We start from the raw sequence: 16,224 nt of genomic DNA on the forward strand, positions 1-16,224 counted from the left end.
TCTGGGGGAGAGCGCCGAGGGCTGGACCTAGCTCCGCTGAAACTCAGCCCCCCAACAACACACACACACACATGCTGCAGAGTCCTTTGGAATTTTTATTATCGGGGTGGGAGCAGGTTGGGATCTGTCCCACTACCTAGCCTCCCATCCCAGGATATGAAGGGAACCAAGGGTTCTCAACACCAACCGTGGGGTCCACAGCAGGTGGGGTTGGAAGGAGAGGGGCTGGAAGGCAAGGGCAAGGGAGTGGGCACAGGCTGGGCTGGGCAAGGGCACCCTTTGGGCTGGCTGGGGGACAGCGGCCACAGGAGAGCCACAGATTTGTCAAGGGCTCCTTCAGTGTGGCTGGTCTGGGTAGGGTAGGGGCCCCATTGTACAGGGGACAGCATAGTCCAGACGAAGGCCTGATATGGGCTGGGGAGAGGTCAGGAGTCAGGACCAGGGGCAACCATTTGGCCAACTAGAGATACAGCTTGCTCTGGGTTAGGAGAATTTGGTCGAAGTTCAGGGTTAATTTGGGGGATTGTGTTGGAGTCCATAGTGCCTGACCTCAATGACTTGCTGTAGAATGAACATATGAGGGGGCCAGAGACAGGTACTCAGCATTTCCCCTTGTGCGCCCAGCTGCCCAGTCCCCAGTCTAGCAGAGAATTCTGAGTTCACTCTTGTGGCAACCCAAGTTGCAGCACTTGTTGTGGAGGTCATACACGACACCTCGTCTGTGCCTCAGGACCCCTGCGGTTCCCTTCTGGCCGAGCTTGATCAGGGAGGCCACTGCCTCTTCCAGCTGACTGTCTGCATCGGATTCTGCATCTGCAAAAGATCAGAAGGGTTAATGCTTGCGGCTCAGTTTCTGTCACATCCAGAGCCCATGCTCCTGGTTAGTCAAGCTACTTTTCTGTTCTTGTGACATGGTGTCATGGTTAAAGGTTTTGATTCCACTCAGGCCTAAGTTCCAGCTTTGATGGGCAGAATATTCAACCTTACTGAGCTTGAATTTCCTGTCATTTCTTTCCCCTTACTCTTTGTTTATGGAGGACCTGGTGGTTAAGAACATGTGCTTGGGAGCAGACTGATTAAGCACCAATCCAGCTTCTCAAAGTTATAATCCTGAGCAAGTGAATTTACTTCTCTGAGTCTTGGTTTCCTCGTCTGCAAAGTGAGGGACATAATAACTCCTCCCTTTGAGGGTTTCATACAGAGTAGATGAGTTAATTAATACCCATTAGAAAAACTTAGAACTGTGTCTCATACATGATTAGCACTCAAATAGCCCTGAGCATTTATCGAAAACTAACAGTGTGCCAGGCATTGTTTTAAGGGGTCTCGTGGATAAACTCTGTTATTCCTCCCAATGACAACCCCATGAGGTGGGTGCCGTTGTATCACCTCTTTTCCAGAGAACACCACTGAGGCCCAATTTGGTAGAGTAACTGCACATGAACACACAGCTTTTGAATTGTAGAGCTGCTATTTGAACCCAGACAGCATGTATTCTAGGTCCACATTTACATCATCATCATCGTTGTCGTCGTCATCATCACCACCAACATCTATTTTTCTGCCAGACCCCTGCCCTTTAGGAAAATAGACCCCCTACCCCCTGCCTGAGCCCAGACTGAGCCACCTGCCTTCCTTAGACCGTGTCCTTATCTGTTTTGACTCAACTTTGCCACCGAACAAACGTGAGGTACAGGGACTCTGCCTCCTGTTTGCAGATAAAGAGGATCAGAGGGGGAAAGTGCCTTGCTGGGAGGGTTACCCACTAGGTGGCAAAATCTGGCCTAGGACCCCCCACCCACACACGCACACTACCTTCTCCAAGGGGTTGGAAAGCACTTCGGTGGCAGCTTCTGAATGGTGTCCCCTTGGAGTTCTGGAAGCATCTACCTTGCTCAGCACAGGGCTGGGCACATAGCAGGTACCCCAGAAATAGTCCTGTCCTCTAACTTTAGCCAGTGGAGATGGCTTGCACCCCCCAACCCGGCTTTGCAGTTCTGCCAAGAGGCTCAGCTTTGAGGATGGGCTGGTCTCCTCAGCTGCAAGTTTTGGACAGAGACTCACCTGCCCTGGTCTTTGTTCTCATTTTTGTCCCTGCCTCCTTGGGCTCATCCCATGTCCCATATCCCCATTTCACACCTTCCACTACCTCCCAGCCTCACCTATTGCTTCTCGGGCCAGGATGACCGACCGCTTAAATATGATACCACAGGAGGCAAACATTCTCCGAATGAATTCTGTGTCACAAAGCTTCACTTCTTCATCTGGTGCTTCCTGAGCTTCGGCTTCCAGCCACAGCCCCCCAGCTAGCATCCACAGGGCCAGCAGCAGCAGCAGTGGGTGGTTGGCCATGCTGGACAGAGATGCCTGGGATGCGAGAGTGGGCAGAGCGAGGCAGTTTCCCAGTGATCAGTGCCTCTGCTGCCTCCTGGCCCCCCATTTATACATCCAGCCTCCCCATCCTCACTCCCCCACCTGTTGTGGAGGAACCAAGTGACCTCCTTTATCTGTTCTAGCAGGGGAGATGCTGGCATGGGGAGAACACCCCGACCTTTCCTGTTTCCGGGAATAGGCGATAACCTTTTGCCAGGGATGGGGTGACGTGGTTTGACTTTCTGTCATCTTCAACAGAGAGGCAAAAAGGCCTTAATTTCGCAGACACCAGGATCCTAGACCCTCACCAGACCAGCAGAGAGGGTGCAGCCAGACCCCTCCTCCTCACAGGACTGGGGTCTTGGCCTCCTCTATAATAACAACGGCAAGGAGAGTGAGCCCTTACACAGTATGGGCTCGGAATTAAGCACTGCTCTAAATATTGCATATTTGTGTCATCTACTTAATTCTCCTGAGGACCTAGGATAATGGTTGTCAAATATGAGCGAGCCTCGGCATCTCCTGGAGGGCTTGTTAAAACCCAGAACACTGGGCCCACCTGCAGAGCAGCAGAGAATCTGCGCGTGCACCAAATTTCCAGGCCCTGCTAATGCTGCTGGTCCAGAAACCACTTCTGAGAGCCACTGGACTATAAGATTAGGAATAAGGTGATCCCACAGTACAGATGAGGAAACTGAGGCACAGAGTGGTGACATAAGGTGCCCCAAATCAGCTAGTAAGCGGGGGTGGGGTGGAAATTGAAACAGAGACATCTGGCTCTAGAATCCATGCTCTCGGGGGGAGAATTTTCGAGAGTAAAAAGGTATCTATAGGGACAGAGTTTCAGTGTTGCACGATGAAGAGTCTGAGATGGGTGTGGTGACGGCTGCACAACAGTGTGAACGTCCTTCATGCCACTGAGCTGAGCGCATAAAAATGATTAAGGCGGTAAAACCGAGATTGTTACATGGGCCAGGCACAGAAACTCGAGTACAGGAACTTGGGCACAGAGACTCACCGGGGCAGGAAGCCCCAGGTGCCTAGCAAGGGGCAAAACTGGGAAAACAAGAACCTTGTCCCCAGGGAAACCTACCCTCCCCCAGCACAGCTGGTCAGGTGGTTTAGCCCCCCTGAGCATTTCCTCCCAAAGATAACATCTAGCTCTCAGTTGTATTTCAGCTCCAGGCCCAGAAAAGCAGCAAAACCAGACAAGTGGCACCCCCATGGCTGCCTCAGGGCCACCGACATTGACTAATGACCTGCTGCCCTGGCACCACCCAATCAGGGGAGAACAGGACCCTGAAAGAAAAGACCTGGAAAGCTCACAAATATTCTCTTGAGACACTGGCCTGAGACCTCCCTTAAGCTTCCCACCTGCAAGAAAGATTCATATTCTCAGGACAAAGGACCCAGTGGGTGCTCCCCACCAGGGGAGTGTGCCAGCGCCATCTCCATCCCCCTTCTTCCCTTTGAGGGGACCCCAGGAGACTTGCAACCAGGGGAGCAGTGGGCAGAGGAGGCCTGTCCCAGGCTTACCCACTGAACCCGTCTCCAAGGCCCCTTCTCTCTCTGACTTCTCAGGGAGCCAAAGCAGCCCAGCCCAGGCCATCCTGTTGCCCTTCTATGCTCTGCCTTGTTTCACTGTCCCAAGTATATTTTTGCTGCCATAATGGACCCAATACCCTTTGGCTCAGTGCTGTGTAGCCCCTCCCTTTGGATATCCCTGTCCCCTTTTAATAAATTTAAGTTTTCTTTATTCACCTCTCTGAGATGGCTATTTAGCTTCCCATGCACCACCATGTTAACCTTTCAATTGATGGCACATATGGACATATCCAGAATAGAAACTTCTCCCTTCCACCCCCCGACCCCTAGAGACTCCTAGTCTTGGGGTCCAGCACCAACCAAGTTCCTCTGGAATCCCAAGCAGCTGCAGGAGTGCCAAATTGTCAGACCTCCTGATTCCTACTAATGAGTGAGTCACTTCATTTTGGGAAGAAGGCACTAGGAACAGAGACTCTCAGCTCCCCACGGAGTCACCACTTCTGGGCACCGGGTCGGCCACTTAAAAGCCACAAGGGCAGCTACTGCTGGAAATGTCCCATGAAAAGATGAACTGGGCTCGGAACGGGCAAGATGGCATTATGCAGCCCCCTGGTCCAATATCCGAAAAACTGAGAGACGCTGTGGAAAAGCACACACTAGACAAACCCCGGCCCAAGACATCTGGTAGGGTTTATTTGGGGAACTGTGAGTCTTGACATTACCAATGCCAGAATTTCAGGAGGAGGTAGCTCAGCTGCTTGGCTGGTCATGTCACATTATGGCTTCACTGGGAGTCCCAGCTCTGGGTTGGACCAGCAGCTTACTAGGAAATAAATAGCGAGGATGCTCCTATATATCCCTAGCCACCAGGGGACTCCCAGTACCAAAACTGAACATTTCTACTGGGATTTTGGGGGAAGCCCCCCAGAATAGGACTCAGCAAACAGAAGGAGACAGCAACCAGGTCCACACACAGGCCCTTAGTTTCTCCCCCTCACTAGGTTCAGGAGCCTGACTATGTCATTTAAATCCTGGTTCTACCACCTACTTTCTGTGAAGCCTCAATCAAGTTGCTTAACCACCCTGGGCCTTTCTAGTCATCTGTAAATGAGCATGACAATAGCAGAAGCCTATTTCATAAGGAAGTTTGAATGATTTAATGCTTATGGTAAATGCCAATAGATGTCAGCTGCCATCACTGTGTGCCAGTGTCTAGAACAGAAGCTGGCACACAGTGGGTGGCCAATGAATTAATGATACTTAAGCATAACACTCTTTCCTGCATACCCACCCATCAGTCTGCTCTCCCAACAGCTGGAATGGGAGCCCAGGTGTACCTCACCTGGCAACAGAGCACTGAGGTTCCCAGGGGGAAGCCGGACCCAGTTGAGGTTCTCTAGGGGCTCCCCGTCTTGAGCCCAGTCCACCACATGCTCCTGAAGTTCTGATATGTGCTACAATGTGGATGAACCCTGAAAACATTACGCTCAGAGAAAGAAGCCAGACACAAAAAACACATTGTGTGTGATTCCATTGATATGAAATGTCCAAAACTGGCAAATCCACAGAGACAGAAAGCAGATTAGTGGTTGCCAGGAGCTGGGAGGAGGGAGGAATTGAGGCAAATTGCTATTGGAAATGGAACTTCCTTTTGGGGTGATGGAAATGGTTTGGAACTAGGTAGAGATGGGGGTTGCACAACATTGTGAACATAACAAAGCCACTGAATTGTTCACTTTAAAATAGTAAATTTTATGTTATGTGAATTTCACATCATTAAAAAAAGGGCAGGACCTTCTCTGAATCCCCAACCCCCTACCAATGAAATGTACTTAATGACACTGACTTGCACACTTTAAAATGTTTGGGGGGAAAAAGTAAATTTTATATGTGCAATCTACCACCACTAAAAAAAAAAAAAAAAAAGGCCTGGTCTGTGTGGCTCAGTTGGTTGGGCTTCGATGTTCTGCTCTAACCTTGAGGTTTCTCTCTCTCCCCCTCTCCCTTCCTCTCTCTCTAAAAATCAATACTATATATATATATTTAAAGCCAGCCCCCAATGCCCTTTTTCTCTTGGTTAACTTAGCACATTTGAAATGACTTTGTTTCCAGGTGTGATTCATCATGAAGGAAGGGCAGTTGCAGGCCCAAGAAGGGCCCGGCCTTCTGTTTGCCTCTTTCAGTGCTGCACCTCCAGCACCAGACTGAATGATCTTTTCATATGCTCAGAGTGGTTAAGCTACTTGCCTAAGGCCACACAGCAATAAAAAACAGCATATAATTATTAAACATTTTCTTTGCCAAGTGCCTCACTCATTGGGTCCTCAGAACCAGCCCTGGGAGGCAGGTTTCACTTATTATCACCATTTGATATCTGAGTCTCAGAGAGAGAAAGTGACTGGTCCAGAGTCATGCAGCAGGGAAATGAAGGAACCTGGAATTATTGAAGGGCTTGCGAGTTGGGGAGGACTTGTGGGCAGGACTCATGGGTCCTCTCAACTGGAGAAGGTGGGGACCTGAGCCCCCACCCCTCCAAAGTCTCACTTTCCCCAAGCCACCCCATTGTACTCACTACTTCTGGCTCTGCAGGTGCAGCATGGAGGGTGTTCCCAGGTCCCCAAGAGGCTCCCATGAGCAGTTCAAGTCGCCTAAAGGTCCAACACCGTAGCACTGCAGGGACCCTGAGCTTCCTGGGGGGCGGGCGGCAGGGTCCCAGGGAAGGGGGTCAATTCCCCCAGCCTCCTGCACTGCCCACAGCCTGACCTTCCCCCAAGTTCTGATCATCATGGAGGGCGATAGGGCCCCTCTCTGGAGCGAGCAGCAGGAAGGGGGCGCTGGGCACCTCTAGCCGGCTTAGGGCATGGCTCCTCCCCTCCCTCTCCCAGCCACATCCTGTTGCCACCCGAGAGCCCCCACCCTCACCCCATCCCCACCCGGAGCCCTGACTTCCACCTGCCTCCCCCTCCCCACTCCGTCCCGCACCGCGTCCCAGCCCGGGAAGGAGCGGAGCGCTGCCCGGGCCTCTGTCATTCATTCGGGGGACTGGGGGTCGCCCTGGAGGATTTGCGCTTTCAGGGTGAGCACGAGGTAGGCGCCCAGCACGAGCTCGCCCCACGACTCACCCTGGGGACTTGTCCAGCGGAGCAGCAGCAGCAGAGGCAGCAGCGCGGGCCTCGGCCTCGGGAGCAGCCGGCAGGGCGCGGCCCAGGCCCCCCGCATGGCGCCCCCCGCGCCCCCGGTCTGGCCGCGCGGCCGGCCCCGCAGACCAGCCCCCGGGGCCTCGCTCTCGGTCCGGGGCCTGGGCGGCGCCGGAAGCCCAGCCGCCCCTCCCACCGCCTTCACACCTTGCGCTTGGGTCCCGGCTCCTTCCAAGCAACGGAAAGTCCGCGGGGGCAGTAGAGACCCGGTGTGGGGCGTTTGGGGAGGGGGCTGAGGGCTGGTCCTAGATCCCCTGGGTTGCCGCCGGGCGTGGCTCAGCGGTTGAGCGTCGACCTGGGATCCAGGCGATCCGGGTTCGATTCCCGGTCAGGGCACATGCCCGGGTTGCGGGCTCGATCAATGACTCTCTCATCTTTGATGTTTCTATCTCTCTCTCCCTCTCCTTTCCTCTCTCTGAAATCAATAAAGATACATTTAGATCCCCTGGGCTAAGCACCCCCAACAACACACACACATGCTGCAGAGTCCTTTGGAATTTTTATTATCGGGGTGGGAGCAGGTTGGGATCTGTCCCACTACCTAGCCTCCCATCCCAGGATATGAAGGGAACCAAGGGTTCTCAACACCAACCGTGGGGTCCACAGCAGGTGGGGTTGGAAGGAGAGGGGCTGGAAGGCAAGGGCAAGGGAGTGGGCACAGGCTGGGCTGGGCAAGGGCACCCTTTGGGCTGGCTGGGGGACAGCGGCCACAGGAGAGCCACAGATTTGTCAAGGGCTCCTTCAGTGTGGCTGGTCTGGGTAGGGTAGGGGCCCCATTGTACAGGGGACAGCATAGTCCAGACGAAGGCCTGATATGGGCTGGGGAGAGGTCAGGAGTCAGGACCAGGGGCAACCATTTGGCCAACTAGAGATACAGCTTGCTCTGGGTTAGGAGAATTTGGTCGAAGTTCAGGGTTAATTTGGGGGATTGTGTTGGAGTCCATAGTGCCTGACCTCAATGACTTGCTGTAGAATGAACATATGAGGGGGCCAGAGACAGGTACTCAGCATTTCCCCTTGTGCGCCCAGCTGCCCAGTCCCCAGTCTAGCAGAGAATTCTGAGTTCACTCTTGTGGCAACCCAAGTTGCAGCACTTGTTGTGGAGGTCATGCACGACACCTCGTCTGTGCCGCAGAACCCCTGGGGTTCCCTTCCAGCTGGGTTGCCCCCCAGAGAAAGCCCAGGCGGGCTTGATCAGGGAGGCCACTGCCTCTTCCAGCTGACTGTCTGCATCGGATTCTGCATCTGCAAAAGATCAGAAGGGTTAATGCTTGCGGCTCAGTTTCTGTCACATCCAGAGCCCATGCTCCTGGTTAGTCAAGCTACTTTTCTGTTCTTGTGACATGGTGTCATGGTTAAAGGTTTTGATTCCACTCAGGCCTAAGTTCCAGCTTTGATGGGCAGAATATTCAACCTTACTGAGCTTGAATTTCCTGTCATTTCTTTCCCCTTACTCTTTGTTTATGGAGGACCTGGTGGTTAAGAACATGTGCTTGGGAGCAGACTGATTAAGCACCAATCCAGCTTCTCAAAGTTATAATCCTGAGCAAGTGAATTTACTTCTCTGAGTCTTGGTTTCCTTGTCTGCAAAGTGAGGGACATAATAACTCCTCCCTTTGAGGGTTTCATACAGAGTAGATGAGTTAATTAATACCCATTAGAAAAACTTAGAACTGTGTCTCATACATGATTAGCACTCAAATAGCCCTGAGCATTTATCGAAAACTAACAGTGTGCCAGGCATTGTTTTAAGGGGTCTCGTGGATAAACTCTGTTATTCCTCCCAATGACAACCCCATGAGGTGGGTGCCGTTGTATCACCTCTTTTCCAGAGAACACCACTGAGGCCCAATTTGGTAGAGTAACTGCACATGAACACACAGCTTTTGAATTGTAGAGCTGCTATTTGAACCCAGACAGCATGTATTCTAGGTCCACATTTACATCATCATCATCGTTGTCGTCGTCATCATCACCACCAACATCTATTTTTCTGCCAGACCCCTGCCCTTTAGGAAAATAGACCCCCTACCCCCTGCCTGAGCCCAGACTGAGCCACCTGCCTTCCTTAGACCGTGTCCTTATCTGTTTTGACTCAACTTTGCCACCGAACAAACGTGAGGTACAGGGACTCTGCCTCCTGTTTGCAGATAAAGAGGATCAGAGGGGGAAAGTGCCTTGCTGGGAGGGTTACCCACTAGGTGGCAAAATCTGGCCTAGGGCCCCCACCCACACACGCACACTACCTTCTCCAAGGGGTTGGAAAGCACTTCGGTGGCAGCTTCTGAATGGTGTCCCCTTGGAGTTCTGGAAGCATCTACCTTGCTCAGCACAGGGCTGGGCACATAGCAGGTACCCCAGAAATAGTCCTGTCCTCTAACTTTAGCCAGTGGAGATGGCTTGCACCCCCCAACCCAGCTTTGCAGTTCTGCCAAGAGGCTCAGCTTTGAGGATGGGCTGGTCTCCTCAGCTGCAAGTTTTGGACAGAGACTCACCTGCCCTGGTCTTTGTTCTCATTTTTGTCCCTGCCTCCTTGGGCTCATCCCATGTCCCATATCCCCATTTCACACCTTCCACTACCTCCCAGCCTCACCCATTGCTTCTCGGGCCAGGATGTCCAACCGCCTCCATCGGGAGCTTCCACAGGTGAAGATGAGTGTCCTGATGAATTCTCGGTCACAAAGCTTCACTCCATCTTCTGGTGCTTCCTGAGCTTCGGCTTCCAGCCACAGCCCCCCAGCTAGCATCCACAGGGCCAGCAGCAGCAGCAGTGGGTGGTTGGCCATGCTGGACAGAGATGCCTGGGATGCGAGAGTGGGCAGAGCGAGGCAGTTTCCCAGTGATCAGTGCCTCTGCTGCCTCCTGGCCCCCCATTTATACATCCAGCCTCCCCATCCTCACTCCCCCACCTGTTGTGGAGGAACCAAGTGACCTCCTTTATCTGTTCCTGCAGAGGAGAGGCTGTCATGGCGAGCACTCCCCGACCTTTCCCATTTCTGGGACTAGGCGATAACCTTTTGCCAGGGATGGGGTGACGTGGTTTGACTTTCTGTCATCTTCAACGGAGAGGCAAAAAGGCCTTAATTTCGCAGACACCAGGATCCTAGACCCTCACCAGACCAGCAGAGAGGGTGCAGCCAGACCCCTCCTCCTCACAGGACTGGGGTCTTGGCCTCCTCTATAATAACAACGGCAAGGAGAGTGAGCCCTTACACAGTATGGGCTCGGAATTAAGCACTGCTCTAAATATTGCATATTTGTGTCATCTACTTAATTCTCCTGAGGACCTAGGATAATGGTTGTCAAATATGAGCGAGCCTCGGCATCTCCTGGAGGGCTTGTTAAAACCCAGAACACTGGGCCCACCTGCAGAGCAGCAGAGAATCTGCGCGTGCACCAAATTTCCAGGCCCTGCTAATGCTGCTGGTCCAGAAACCACTTCTGAGAGCCACTGGACTATAAGATTAGGAATAAGATGATCCCACAGTACAGATGAGGAAACTGAGGCACAGAGTGGTGACATAAGGTGCCCCAAATCAGCTAGTAAGCGGGGGTGGGGTGGAAATTGAAACAGAGACATCTGGCTCTAGAATCCATGCTCTCAGGCGGAAAATTTTCGAGAGTAAAAAGGTATCTATAGGGACAGAGTTTCAGTGTTGCACGATGAAGAGTCTGAGATGGGTGTGGTGACGGCTGCACAACAGTGTGAACGTCCTTCATGCCACTGAGCTGAGCGCATAAAAATGATTAAGACGGTAAAACCGAGATTGTTACATGGGCCAGGCACAGAAACTCGAGTACAGGAACTTGGGCACAGAGACTCACCGGGGCAGGAAGCCCCAGGTGCCTAGCAAGGGGCAAAACTGGGAAAACAAGAACCTTGTCCCCAGGGAAACCTACCCTCCCCCAGCACAGCTGGTCAGGTGGTTTAGCCCCCCTGAGCATTTCCTCCCAAAGATAACATCTAGCTCTCAGTTGTATTTCAGCTCCAGGCCCAGAAAAGCAGCAAAACCAGACAAGTGGCACCCCCATGGCTGCCTCAGGGCCACCGACATTGACTAATGACCTGCTGCCCTGGCACCACCCAATCAGGGGAGAACAGGACCCTGAAAGAAAAGACCTGGAAAGCTCACAAATATTCTCTTGAGACACTGGCCTGAGACCTCCCTTAAGCTTCCCACCTGCAAGAAAGATTCATATTCTCAGGACAAAGGACCCAGTGGGTGCTCCCCACCAGGGGAGTGTGCCAGCGCCATCTCCATCCCCCTTCTTCCCTTTGAGGGGACCCCAGGAGACTTGCAACCAGGGGAGCAGTGGGCAGAGGAGGCCTGTCCCAGGCTTACCCACTGAACCCATCTCCAAGGCCCCTTCTCTCTCTGACTTCTCAGGGAGCCAAAGCAGCCCAGCCCAGGCCATCCTGTTGCCCTTCTATGCTCTGCCTTGTTTCACTGTCCCAAGTATATTTTTGCTGCCATAATGGACCCAATACCCTTTGGCTCAATGCTGTGTAGCCCCTCCCTTTGGACATCCCTGTCCCTTTTTAATAAATTTAATTTTTCTTTATTCACCTCTCTGAGATGGCTATTTAGCTTCCCATGCACCACCATGTTAACCTTTCAGGCTCTTCCCAAAGATATTATTGGTAGCATTTTTTGATTTCTGGCAAATTCAAGCTACTAACGTTAGATGTCACTATGATGTCCCTAAATTCCTGGAAATTTGAAATCTGTCCTAACAAGTCAGTGTAGCTGGCTCCCTGATACCACTGAAAGACAAAAATCATAACATATGTAACTTAAACCATTTTAAACCGGACACGGTGTCATCACTCAGATCAGGAAATCGGATGGTACAAGCACCGCAGATGTCGACCCCTCACCCCACATCCTGCTTGATCCTAGTCCCTTGCTTTCCCCAGAGGTAACAGGCATCCTGACTTTAGCTACCATCATTTCTTTGTTTTTCATTATAGTTTTAACACTAACACGTGCCTCTCCAAAACAGACAGCCGAGTCTATCTCTCTCCTTTTTTTTTCTTGTTGCACTTGAATAAATTGGACTTTTTATTGCACATACAGAAAAGCGCACATATTGTAAGTGGACACTTGGAAGAATTTTCACAAATGGAACAAATTACTGTGACCACCACTCAAGTACAGAAACAGAACGCTCTCAGCCTCCACCCAGAGCAGGGCAATGGGAGGTGGAGTATGCAGTAATGGTGGACCTATGTTAAAACTATGATAAAAACACAAAAAATTGATACTTTGGCTGAGATACTGTGAGGCCCTGCAAAGGTCCTGTTTCCCATTAAAGTTCACCCATTGCTTTTACATTCATTGGTGGATCTTGTGTGTGGAAATTATTACTGTGATTTTTGTTTACTAGTAATTTTCCATTTATCTCATTCTGCTACACCTACTATTATTTATTATTTGGAATTCTTCTGTAAGGAAGAGTTGCTTTGTCTCCGTTGATTTGTTTATTGAATCCTTTCTTTATAGCCATATGGATTTGGGAACAGTTATTTTACTCTTTGGGTTATAATCCAGTACTACTGTTATTTCTTTTGTTGCCCAAATTGTTCCAGCCTTGGCCACTGGGAGCTCTTTCGGTTGGACCCCGCGGTAAACATTTTATTTCAGGCATGACTCCGTTTGTGTTTGTTTGTCTGTAGTACTTTGTTATTTTCTGGCACCACAAGATGTTCCAGGCTCATCTTGTGTTTTCCCCACCTCAGTCCTAGAATCAGCCTTTCCCCCAAGAAGCCTGAGTTCCCTTTACTGGGGAATGGCACTGGGAAACCAAGGTCTGGGCGCTGGGCCTGCTCATTGCTACTGGGGGTAAGGCGTTACGTCACTGCTTCTAGGCCCTCTCAGCTGATAGCATTACTTTTTTAAAAATTCTTACCCAATATGTTTATTGATTTTAGAGAGAAGAAGAGATAGAGAGAAAGAGGGAGAGAGAGAAGGAGAGAGAAACATCAGTTGTTTGCCTCTCACAGGTGCTGTGACCGGGGATCAAACCCACAACCTTTTGGTGCACAGGACTAGGCTCCAACCAGCCGAATCCTCCAGACAGGGCACTTTTTTTTTTTTAACATTGAGATAAAATTCATATAAAATAAAACGAGCCATTTTAATCATTATGTGCACATTGCTGCACACACACATTCATAGCAGCAGTATTCAAAACAGCCAAAAAGCAGAAGCAACCCAAATGTCCATCACCAGATGAATGGATGAACACAATGTGGTCCATCCATCAACGGAATATTACTTCGCCATAAAAGGTATGAAGTTCTTATATATGCTACAATGTGGATGAATCGCAAAAAACATGATGCTGAGCCCTGGCTGGTTTGGCTCAGTGGTTAGAGCATTGGCTCGAGAACCAAGGGGTCACGGGTTCAATTCCCAGTCAAGGGCACATACCTGGGTTTCAGGATCCCTGCCCCAGTTGGGGCGCATGCGGGAGGCAACCGATTGATGTGTCTCTCTCACATCGATGTTTCTTTCTCTCTCCCCCTCCCTCCCTTTCACTGTCTCTAAAAATCAAGGGAAAAAAGTCCTCCTGTCAGGATTAACAACAAACAAACAAACAAAACATGATACTGAGTGAGAGAAGCTAGACACAAAAGGTCACATATTGTATGATTCCATTGATATGAAATGTCCAGAGTAGTCAAATCCACAGAATCAGAGAAACCAGTGGTTGCCAAGGGTTGGGACGAGGGAGAAATGGGGAGTAATGCTACTGGGTGTCCCGTTTGATGAAAATGTTTTGGAATTAGACAGAGGTGATGGTTGCACAGCACTGTGAAGTACTTAACGCCATTGCACAATTCACTCTGACGTGATTAATTTGATATCAGTTTCACCTGGCTATTTAAAAAAACAACAATAGGGCCTGTGATGATGGGCAGAGTTGGGTCTGAATCCCATCTCTATTTACTTCCTGCCCAGCGACCTTGAACAGCTCAACCTCTTGGTGCCTCGGTTGCCTCAAATTCGTGAACTGGCCTGCGGCCTGCAGTAACTGCCGCTTAAATGTTACTTGTACTTGACACATTCCGTCTGGATGCGAACTTTATTCCTCTGCCCTTTTCTTCGTGACAAACTCCTGGCTTTGGTTGCCCCCTGTGCACGTCTCTGGTCAAGGGCAGCGCTCCAGAGGCAGGAGTCATATCCGATGGTAAGGCTTCTAAAGGGCTGATGAATAATACGATCTCCCGCTCCGCCTCTTCTCCAAGCCACTCCCCAGGGACGCGCCCTTCTTTCCCTTCCTCCGTGGCCCCAGGGCCTGGCCCAGGGTCTGGTGAAGAGCAAACATGCCAGGAAATTTTTGCTGCCTGACTGTCCGACTTTGGCCCAGAACCAGGAACCTCTTTTGTGCCTCGCACAGAATCAGTTTGGAGCTGGACAGAGCTGAGTTTGAGTACTGATTCCTGTGTGACCATGAGCAAGATGCTGCACCTCTCTGAGTTCACTGGGTAGATGGAGATAATAAGTGTACCTACTTCATGGGCTGTGTTGGGGACTCGGGTGAGATTATGTAAACTGCTTATCACCCTACAGAGCACACAGTAAGTGCAGTTGGTTGAGCGGGGACCTGCAGAAGGATTAGGCCCTTGTCCTCACCCCCCAGGACCTATGAAAGTGATCTTATTTGAACAAAGGGTCTTTGCAGATATAATTAAGGACTTTAAGATGAGATCATCCTGGATTATCCGGGTGGACCCTAAATTCAGTGACGAGTATTAAAGATGCAGACAGAAGAGACGAGCTATGTGAAGACAGAGACGGAGATTGGAGTCAAGTAGCCAAAAAAGCCAAGTCATGCCTGGAGCTGCCAGAAGAGAGAAGGAAAGATCCTTCCCCAGAGGCTTCAAAGGAAGCACAGCCCTCCTGACATCTTGACTTTGGACTTCTCCAGAACTATGAAAGAATAAATTTCTGTTCCTGTAAACCACCCAATTTATGGCAATCTGTTACAGCAGCCATGGGAAACTAATACGTATGAATTAGGAAATCTTACGTGCTATCCATATCATTATTATTTCATTATCATTGTCATTTTGGTCAGCATAAAAAGGCAGCCAAATCTTACCAATCCCAAATCAAGACCCTCTCTCCAAACTTCTTAACTAATTTTATTTTTGAGTAGTTAATACATTCAGGTGTGTCAAGGAACAAAAAGTGTTAAGAAAGTTTACACTGTAGAATCTCCCTACCCAGTCTCTCTTGATTTCCTGAGTATCTTTCCAGAATAGATGTGCATGTTTACAAACAAATATAAATACAGGTCCTCGCCCCCCACCCCCACCCCCCACCCCTGCTTTTACATTAAAGGTAGTACTAAAAAAACTGAAGGTGGGGCGGGGGGTGGGGTGGCCTGTCTGGTAGCTCTCTCTGTTGGTTAGAGCGTCATCCGGATATGCCAAGGTTGTGGGTTTGACCTCTGGTCAGGGCACATACAAGAAGCAACCAATGAATGTATACGTGAGTGGCACAACAGCAAACAGAGGTTCTCCCTCTCCTCTCTCTTTTTTCCTCTCTCTCTCCCTCTCTCTAAAATCATTCAATAAAGTTTTTTTGTTGTGGTATGTTATGCAAAGTGCTGAGGCCCCAGAAAACCTCAGCATATTGTTCTTGGATTCCCAGAGAAATAAGCTGCAGGGCTGGCTGTGAAAGGCATGGGTTTATTAGGACTTACATACGCACCAGTGGCTGCCGACCAGTGCTAGTGTATCCCTGACACCCAGACCTTCCCAGCACAAGGTTTTATAAGAGTACAGAAAACAGAAAAACAGGGCGTGCAGGGGGAGGGGACCGGGTGATGTGTGAGATCGAAAAGCTGTTTTCCTGACCAAGGAGCTGGCCAGGCTCCCATGGTCTCACGGTCTGCTTACTGAAGGTCTTCATCATTTTTCCACAGGGTGGGAGGGGGAGTTGGAGCTTGGGAAGGGGTCCATGTTCCCATTTACCGTACATGGTAAAATAAACATAAAATCAACCATTTTAGCCATTTTAAGCGCCCATTTCAGTGGCATTAGCATATTCACACTGCTGTGCAACCACCCCATCATTCATCTCCAGAACTTGTTCAT

General features: G+C 50.4%; 2 protein-coding genes across 2 annotated transcripts; both read right to left on the reverse strand.

Annotated features, from left to right (window-relative positions):
• Positions 1–71: 71 nt before the first annotated feature.
• Positions 72–7,120, reverse strand: RLN3 (relaxin 3). The gene is made up of 4 exons (XM_087816756.1): positions 7,041–7,120; positions 6,491–6,608; positions 2,163–2,367; positions 72–813 (listed from the first exon to the last, which is right to left on the reverse strand). Exons 2-4 carry the CDS (start codon positions 6,548–6,550, stop codon positions 641–643), a joined length of 438 nt encoding a protein of 145 aa, XP_087672882.1. The 5' UTR covers positions 6,551–6,608; positions 7,041–7,120; the 3' UTR covers positions 72–640.
• A 477-nt stretch (positions 7,121–7,597) lies between these two features.
• On the reverse strand, positions 7,598–10,004 carry LOC107541041 (relaxin-3). The gene is made up of 2 exons (XM_016217966.2): positions 9,703–10,004; positions 7,598–8,369 (listed from the first exon to the last, which is right to left on the reverse strand). The coding sequence occupies exons 1-2, from the start codon at positions 9,899–9,901 to the stop codon at positions 8,161–8,163; spliced, it is 408 nt and encodes a 135-aa protein (XP_016073452.2). The 5' UTR covers positions 9,902–10,004; the 3' UTR covers positions 7,598–8,160.
• Positions 10,005–16,224: the final 6,220 nt, after the last annotated feature.

This window comes from Miniopterus natalensis, chromosome 4 (assembly GCF_054644295.1).
Source record: "Miniopterus natalensis isolate mMinNat1 chromosome 4, mMinNat1.hap1, whole genome shotgun sequence".
NCBI classification, from domain to species: Eukaryota; Metazoa; Chordata; class Mammalia; order Chiroptera; family Miniopteridae; genus Miniopterus; species Miniopterus natalensis.